The following is an 8,967-nucleotide window of genomic DNA, read 5'->3' on the forward strand; positions in this document are numbered from 1 at the left end:
GATCTCTATTCTCTCTCACTATGTCTTTCTGTCTTTCTCTCTCACATATTTCCTTCCATTCTCTTTCAACCTATTTCTTCCCAAACTTAGACTGAAACTGCAATGCCTGTGTAGTAGATATTATTTAACACAGTAAAATGATTCCTGCTAGACTGGACAGTACCTTTTGAACATTGGGTGATTTCCTTTACCTTTACCCATGCAGGTGTGTGAGCTGGACATTATCTTTAACTTTGAAAAGGCCTACTTCATCCTGGATGAGTTTCTATTAGGGGGAGAGGTACAGGAGACTTCCAAACTAGTGGTGGCCCGCTCCGTCGAGGCCTCGGACATGCTTCAGGAGGTGAGAGAAACGGCCACGCCTCAGAATAGAACCTGCCCAGTAGGACTGATCTAGGATCAGAATTTCGTCTCAGATCTGATCTAGGATCAGTATTTTGCCTCCGATCTGATCTAAGATCAGAATTCTGTCTCTGATCTAGGATCAGAATTCTGTCTCTGATCTAGGATCAGTATTTCTGCCTCCGATCTGATCTAGGATCAGAATTCTGTCTCTGATCTAGGATCAGAATTCTGTCTCTGATCTAGGATCAGAATTTCTGCCTCCGACCTTAGCTGAGACTATGTTGCGGTCTGATATTTATCTTATATTTACATATGTAATTACATACTAATTAGCTATAATTAACCACTTGTTTATTGGAGATTGAACACACACGCATAGCTATACCATTTTGTAACAAGTAGTTACCAATTTTAATGAATTATTTATAGTAGGTACTCTAAAGTAGCCATTTTACCCTATAATTCCTTAGTAATACCAGGTGAAAGTGGACTGTTGAAAAAGTGTTACTGTTTCAGCATGGGTTGAGAATGTGTAGTGCAGCAGCTAACTGACTTCCTGGTGAGCTCTCCTGTCAATCTCCGCTAACAGGCTTCCCTTCATCAACCATATTAACTGGTGCCAATACTCATGGACCTGTTCTGTCTATTCTCTCTCTCCTCTCTCTTCTCTTCTCTCCTCTTTTCTCTCCTCTTTTCTCTCCTCTTTTCTCTCCTCTCTTCTCTCCTCTTTTCTCTCCTCTCTTCTCTCCTCTTCTCTCTCCTCTTCTCTCTCCTCTTTTCTCTCCTCTCTTCTCTCCTCTTCTCTCTCCTCTTCTCTCTCCCTCTCTCTCTCTTCTCTCTCTCCTCTTCTCTCCTCTCTCTCTCTCTTCTCTCCTCTTCTCTCCTCTTCTCTCTCCTCTCTTCTCTCTCCTCTCTTCTCTCTCCTCTCTTCTTCTCCTCTCTCTCTCTCTCTCTTCTCTTCTTCTCTCTTTTCTTCTCTCTTCTCTCTCCCTCTCTCTTTTCTCTCCTCCCTCTTCTCTCTTTCCTCTCCTTCTTCTTTTCTCTCCTTTCTCTTCTCTTTTCTCTCCTCTCCTCTTTTCTCTCCTCTTCTCTCTCTTTTCTCTCCTCTTCTCTTTTCTCTCCTCTCCTCTTCTCTTTTCTCTCCTATCTCAGAAACAGAGACTGATGGAGATTATACTTCTATTTCCTTTATTCTTCAGTTGCTGTAAGTCTGAGCGTTGGCAGTATGTCTGTTTTCTGTATTGTCCGTTTATCCTCAGCTCTCGGTGGCGCTATAGACGCACAAAGCCAGAGTCCCACTCTGCGTGGCCCTGGTTTCACACCATCTTCTTGCTTCGGGGGAATAAAACAAACTTGTTTGATCTAGTTTGATGCACGTGCATGCTATCTGACATTGTTGCATCATCACACTCATTTTAATCTTCATCATCATTGCTATAGGCTGAGATTGACAACAGTGATTTTGGTCTGGAGCTTGGATGGCCTTGAATGTGGACCGAAAGGTTAGAAGTGAATGATTGTGATTGTGTTCGTAGCAGAGTAGTCTACATTGTGTTGGCGGTTTACGCTCCTATGTCTCCACGGATGTAAGATGCATCCAATTAGACTGACAATCATTCTACCTCTATGGTTAGATGTTATGTAGGTGTGGCTATGAATATTCATCGCATTAGGACAAGGCTTGCTGATCTGGAGATCTCACGCTTCATCTGTCTCTCCACTCTAGACCATGGAGGAATACATGAGCAAGCCTGCATTCTAACACTGGATCTACACACACCAGAAGGAATCTGGACGATTACAGACCTGGAAGTCTTACAACTGTACAAAACCATGGAGTTAGGAGTTCTAGAATGATGTGTCTGAATCTGTGTCCTGAGGCAGCAGGGAGTGTTTTTAAGTAGGGAAGTGCAGTGAAATGTATCTTGTTTCTGCAAATAGGACAATAACATGATGACCAATAAATTGGTAGGAGACATTGATTGAGCTATTATCAAATGTATATTGATACTGTATGATCACCCATCCTCTTGCTCGTCGATGTACATTGAGGTTACTGAAAACTGTGGTTATGACAATCATTAAAATCAATACTCACTTTTTTTCCAAATATGTACACATTGTATTGACATTTAAAGAAGTGCCTTTTTAGAAATCTGTATTTGAAGTTGTGTTTTAAATGCATCTTGTAGACTAGCCTTTTTCTGTGTGACTTGTAGGATTATATCTTGGAAAGGGAGCTATTATTTATCTGGGTGAATGTCACAGTTTTTTTTAATATAACTAATTATGGATCTTGAATGTTGAAGACTTTGGAATTAAAATGTGTATTTTGATACGGAAGCCTCTGATTTGTGTTTCTGTTGGAGACTAGACTATTTGATGTTCATCATTATTTGACGTTTTATTTGCGGGAGCTATCCATGGTGCTGAAGTTTGAAAAATAAACTCGATGATAAACATTAAAACAAGCACAATCAGTAGAATTGTGAATTTATAGACCGACACTTTTACTGTCGTTATAATCTTACTCGAGTCTGTTGATTCTGTCGGGAATTGTCCACAGGTTCAAGCTTGCTCAAGAAGCATGTGAAAAAGGAACTTCTCACACTTTCATTGTGGAATCAAGCTTCATTCAGAAGGCATATCTGATCATCAATATCTAATCATCACTGTGAGTCAATGTATGATCATTCAGAAGGCATTTCTGATCATCAATATCTAATCATCACTGTGAGTCAATGTATGATCATTCAGAAGGCATATCTGATCACTGTTGTAGTGATCAGTGTTTATTAAAAAAACAGCGCAGCAAGAAGAAAAATGGCGCTAACGCTTTATTCATCTCCAACTCGTCACACATTATTAAACACGTACAAAATGGTTTCAAAATGAGCATATATATATATACCACATCAATAGAGAGAGTTGAGCGATTACAGAGCTTGCAGCGTTACAGGGTTGAAAGGCAGGACGGTGACGGTCTTACTCTCTAGCCTATATCAGGGAATTACATTTTCACAATGTTACAAGATTGGAAAGTCACAAACCCAGATGTTTACACAACACACTTTGCCTCCATGCCCAGCACACTGATATAATTCATATATGTTACTTCATGTATATACACATTTTATGTAAAAACCAGAGTACGTCCAGCAGACGGGTCATTTTGAGATAGTATAAACATGACTTATTAATATTTCAGTAGAGGATGTCGTGCGTGACCTCCGATCTTAGCTTCACATTCCAGCAAACGCTTTTCCGCGATGCTCCTTTTCCTCCTCTTTCTCGGACTCTGGAGCCGCGGCCCTGGCGTTACCTCATCTTTCACCTGCGTCTCACCTGCGTCCACTACCTCCTCGTTAGCTACTGAATCTCTCTTTGTCAGCATGCCTGCTTTCTCACTGTCCGCTTGGTCAAAGTAATCTTTCATGGCTTGTTCGTATAGCTCATAAGGAAACTGTCCGTTCCCCTGAGATTGGGTGTCGCGTTTGCTGATCGTGCTGGGATACTCCGCAATATTTTGGCCGCCAGAAAGGTTGTTATCTCTTGGTCTTCGTCCGCCTCGTCGTCATCATCGGCTTCTCTCCTAAAAGGCATCTTGTTGAGCTCCGACATGAATAAGTTTTCCCTTCCCCGGCCGGACTGAGCTGGGAGTTTTGGAGGAGCCGCTGGTGCTGAACCCCCGCCGGGCGGGTGGTGCTGAAACCCTGGCCGGGGACAGAGACACTTTTGAGCGGCCTCCGACTCACAGGATAGTCGTTGCTGATGGTTTCCATTTCAATGATTTTCAAGAAGTCTTCTCGTCCATGTCCTCAGGAGCGTTTTTGACTGGCAGTCTCCGGCTGTAGTATCTGATTTTCGGTTTGGTCCTGTAGCGGGAAGAGGCTTTCGGGTGACGTTCTAGTTTTCTGATCTCCTCTGTGATCAGCATATCGATGAGGTCCTCCGGGGGATGTGGAGCTTGAGGAGATCTCTAACAGCTCGTTCAGAGCCTGGGGTCGACTCAGGGGTGGCGAATCACTCTATGTTTTGCTCTCCAGCTTGCCTCTTGGCTGTCTCATGTTCACTCATCTCCAGTATCTTCAACAGGTAATAATCCACTAGTTTAGTATCGTCCTCTGGGTCCTCTTTGTCCTGGCTGGCTCTGCGCTGCACCTGCATTCCATTGCCTTCCTCCTCTTCATCCTCGTCATAGTTCTGCTCCAGTGCCCTGTCGAACTCCCCGTGGCTCCCGTTTACCACTTCCTCCGTCTCGACCTGCTCCTCGAAGAGAATCCACTCCCCCCCGCCCGCCACATCCTCGTAGGCCAGGTTCCTCAGACTGAATAAATCATCATCATCATCATCATCATCAAAGATTCCCGCGCTCTGGCCGTTGGATGTGGATAGTTTCTCCAGCTCTTCGAAGATGGAGCGCAGGCTGGCAAGGCTCTGAGGGGTGTATTGTTCGTCCAGGTCCTCCGTAGCCCGTTTGGCGCTGTCCCTATTCTCCTCGTCCTCAAACATCAGCGGGTACTTCTTGTGTGGCCTCGGGAAGCCACCGTAGGCAGGTGCGTTTACGGGGCTCCCTGTGTTCACCGATTGGTACCTGTGCGTGTGACGTTCGTTCCCCGGGACCACGGGAACGGGTCTGAGGGGACTAGCGGGCTGCTCCTGGAGGGTCCTGAGCAAGGCTCTCACCAGCTGCCCAGCCGGGATGTCTTGCTCTCTGGGTCGGCGAGGGAGACTGCCTTTCGGGTGCACCTTTGTCCTGAGAGAGGCGAGCTGGAGGAGGATGTGGAACTTTTCGACCATCATAGTCTCTTGTTGGCTCCTCTCTCTCTCTGCCCCCATCTGTCCGCTTCAGGCCTCGATGTACCCAGGGCTTTGATCATGTCTGAGCTGGGCGGGTATGCAGCGGGTTGCCGGTCCTCGGACTCCCGCCTCTGAGCCTGTGATGTCGGGGAGGGACGGCACGCATGGAGGAGGCAGGCGAGAACAACAGTTTTCCCTGTGGATAGCTTGGGGAGTGACAGCATCTTCATATAGCAGAGAGAGAGAGAGAGAGAGAGAGAGCCGAGTTTAACACAATAATATGCCTGCACATTTTTTACATTTTGATCTGAGATTCTATCTTCCAAATTCTTAGAATCTTCCTAACTCTTTAAGGAGGTTACCACCACACTCCAATGCAAATTATTCTTTTAATGAAAAAATCTGCGTTTCAATTCATGCCGAGTTCATTGACAACCCTTATAAGTGATGAATGCTATGACTCAATGCACAAATGATAAAAAAGTAGGTTATAGCTAGAGCAGGATATAATCACCCACCAAGGAAAAGTGGGCTATATTTGTGAATCACTGTTTTTAAATGACTAGACTACATCACAGGATGAGTCACTGCCCGTTGTCAGGGCAACCTTTTTTGCTTGTGGCTGATGTTTCTCCAAACCATCTCGATTAAACACTTTTCTGAAGAATATAATAATAATTCCTTCATCTCAATGTTGCCCAATGTCAAAATGCATCAGACTACTTGACATGCATCACAACAACATGCACACAGCTATCAGGCTATCAGTTATTCAACTCAATTCCAAGCCATTGCCGAGATCTGATAAGAGATGAGAACTTGAGAGAGAAAATGTAAACATGGAATGCTGGAAAGCCCACAAATAACGTACAAACATCGTAATCTTTGTTTGAGAAATAAAAGACATGCATGAGTTTGTACCTTTCGGTAAGTAGCTCAGACGACAGTAGTAAACGTGTATAGCATCTCCTCCCAGTCGTAGCGCGAGCGATTCTGTTTTCAGCACCAGGACAGCTCCGGGTGATATATGGCAACACCTGACTCGCGCGTCATCACAGCAGTACGCACGCAATACCCAGCCTTTGGAAATCCATAATACATGATTTAGGCTCATGATATAGCATGCTAAGAAAAGGCAGTGTGCTTAAAATAGAGATGGATATTGTCTGTTTCTAGCTGTATCAATTATTATTCAAGCGCTATTCATAACTCCCCTTGGAAAAGTGGTGGGTTATTTTTGGTCTTGTCCCAATTAGCTTTGTGAAGGCCAATAGTTATCACTGTGACATCAATTCTTACAGCATTTAATTGTATAGCTTCATTTACCACCCTATTCAGATTGCAGTTCTTGTAAATATTAATTTGCTAACGAGGCAATAGCTTAACCATAAAAACGACACCCATAGAAATCACCTATGTCTGTCGACATCCATTGCAGTGATTTGCATTAGCCTAATGGAATTATCAGAACAATAAGGTGTGACAGGGAGTTATCCTACTACATCCGTCTCTCGCGGAAGATAAGAGGTTAAAACCACCGGTGATGACTCACGCCCTGAACCCACCACTGAGGAGCTGCAGAATCTTAGTAGCAGTCGCAGTTCTCTGTCTCGCTGATGGTCTGCAGAGAAGAGACGCCGCCGGTGGTAAATGCATCGACTGGCATGGCTCGCGCTCCTCCTGGCATAGTGATTTTTAAAATCGGGCCATTGATCAGGACGCCCATCACAACACGTCACGGGCAGGTCAGGGACCTGGTGGCACGCAATGTCAACGCCAAAGCAGTGGCAGGCGTTAAATAATAACGCTGCGTATCAACAACATGTCAACAGGCCTACTCAGTTACAGACATTTAATAAAGAGCTCAATGACTTTCAATGTAGCACCATCCAACAAGTCAGTTCATCAAATTTCTTCTCTGCTAGAGATGCCCTGGTCAACTGTAAGTGTTGATATTGTGAAGTGGAAAAGTCTAGGAGCAACAACTGCTCATCCGCAAAGTGGTAGGTCACACAAGCTCACAGAACGGGACCGCTGAGTGCTGAAGCGCCTAGCGTGTGAAAATGGTCTGTCCTCAGTTGCAACACTCACTACCGAGTTCCAAACAGCCTCTGGAAACAACGTCAGCACAAGAACTGTTCGCCGGGAGCTTCATGAAATGTGTTTCCATGGCCGAGCAGCTGCACACAACCCTAAGATCACCATTTGCAATGCCAAACGACGGCTGAGTCATGTAAAGCTCGCCGCTATTGGACTCTGGAGCAGGAAAAGCTTTCTCTGGAGTGATGAATCACGCTTCAACATTTGAAAGTCCAACAGACAAATCTGGGTTTGACGTAGGACAGGAAAACACTACCTACCCAAATGCATAGTGGCAACTGTAAAGTTTGGTGGAGGAAGAATAATGGTCTTGGGCTGTTTTTCATGGTTCAGGCTTGGCCCCTTAGTACTAGTGTAGGGAAATATTATTGCTACAGCATAGAATGACAATTCTGTGTTTACAGCTTGTGGCAACAGTTTAGGGAAGGCCCTTTCCTGTTTCAGCATGAGAATTCCCCCGTGCACAAAGCGAGGTCCATACAGAAATGGTTTGGAAGAATTTGATTGACCTGCACAGAGCCCTGACATCAAACCCGTCTAACAACTTTGGGATGAATTGGAACACCAACTGCGAGCCAGGTCTAATCGCCCAACATCAATGCCCAACCTCACTAATGCTCTTGTGGCTGAATGAAGCAAGTCTCTTCAGCAATGTTCTAACATCTAGTGGTAAGCCTTCCCAGAAGAGTGGAGGCTGTTATAGCTGCAAAAGGGGGGACCAATTCCATGTTAACGCCCATGATTTTGTAATGAGATGTTCGAGCACGTGTCCACATACTTTGGTCATGTAGTGTATGATTTAATGGTATTCACAGTTTAATTAATTGAAACCTTAATGATCCTCATTAAACTCAGCAAATTGAGTCATTTCAATTATATAACCTGCATTGATGCCCAAACTTCAGTACTTCTCGTTGTCCTTCTACCTTCTAAAGTGCTTCAAACTATTCCCTCAGAGCTCAATAAACTCACAGCATTCACTCAGAAGTGCTCTTACAATTCACCCTTGAAATGCCCTCCACACTTCACATAACCATCACATCACATGACTTGCTGTCATCGTGTACAATAACTTGAGAGTTTTACATACCCACCAAGGTTGTAGCCATTCAAGTACCCACTAATTCCTCCCTCCACACGTCCTGAGGTGTTCCACGTTTCACTTGGCTGCTATTGGAGGTGTTTTGCTTTAACATTCCGTCAGCTGACTGTTCTCGAGGGAGAGGAAGAGCCTCTGACGTGAGCACACAGATTCATTTGCAAGAGTCTCACATGAAGATGCTTGTGTGTAGATGTGCTTGTGTTTTACTCTCTCTCTCTGTGTGTGTGTGTGTGTGTGTGTGTTTTGCTGTGTGTGTATGTGATGGGCTGTGTTAGTATAATCCTTCTGCATCATCATCACAAACTCTATTGAATAAATAGACATTTTAGCCGGAGGAACATAGATCAGGGTCCTGTGGATGAGGAACATAGATCAGGGTCCTGTGGATGAGGAACATAGATCAGGGTCTTGTGGATGAGGAACATAGATCAGGGTCCTGTGGATGAGGAACATAGATCAGGGTCTTGTGGATGAGGAACATAGATCAGGGTCCTGTGGATGAGGAACATAGATCAGGGTCCTGTGGATGAGGAACATAGATCAGGGTCCTGTGGATGAGGAACATAGATCAGGGTCTTGTGGATGAGGAACATAGATCAGGGTCATGTGGATGAGGAACA

The 8,967-nt window shown here is 44.6% G+C and overlaps 1 protein-coding gene and 1 pseudogene across 1 annotated transcript; one reads left to right on the plus strand and one right to left on the minus strand.

The window, feature by feature from the left end:
- Positions 1 to 205: 205 nt before the first annotated feature.
- On the plus strand, positions 206 to 2,683 carry LOC135533974 (AP-1 complex subunit sigma-2-like; the record flags this gene model as incomplete). The annotated part of the gene is made up of 3 exons (XM_064961145.1): positions 206 to 343; positions 1,498 to 1,549; positions 2,072 to 2,683. Coding segments are annotated over 3 exons (321 nt in total), but the record flags the coding sequence as incomplete, so codon positions are not given.
- A 486-nt stretch (positions 2,684 to 3,169) lies between these two features.
- Positions 3,170 to 5,369, minus strand: LOC135533973 (secretogranin-2b-like; annotated as a pseudogene).
- Between the last annotated feature and the right edge of the window lie 3,598 nt (positions 5,370 to 8,967).

The sequence above is a fragment of the Oncorhynchus masou genome, unplaced genomic scaffold (assembly GCF_036934945.1).
Source record: "Oncorhynchus masou masou isolate Uvic2021 unplaced genomic scaffold, UVic_Omas_1.1 unplaced_scaffold_2860, whole genome shotgun sequence".
Taxonomy (NCBI): Eukaryota; Metazoa; Chordata; class Actinopteri; order Salmoniformes; family Salmonidae; genus Oncorhynchus; species Oncorhynchus masou.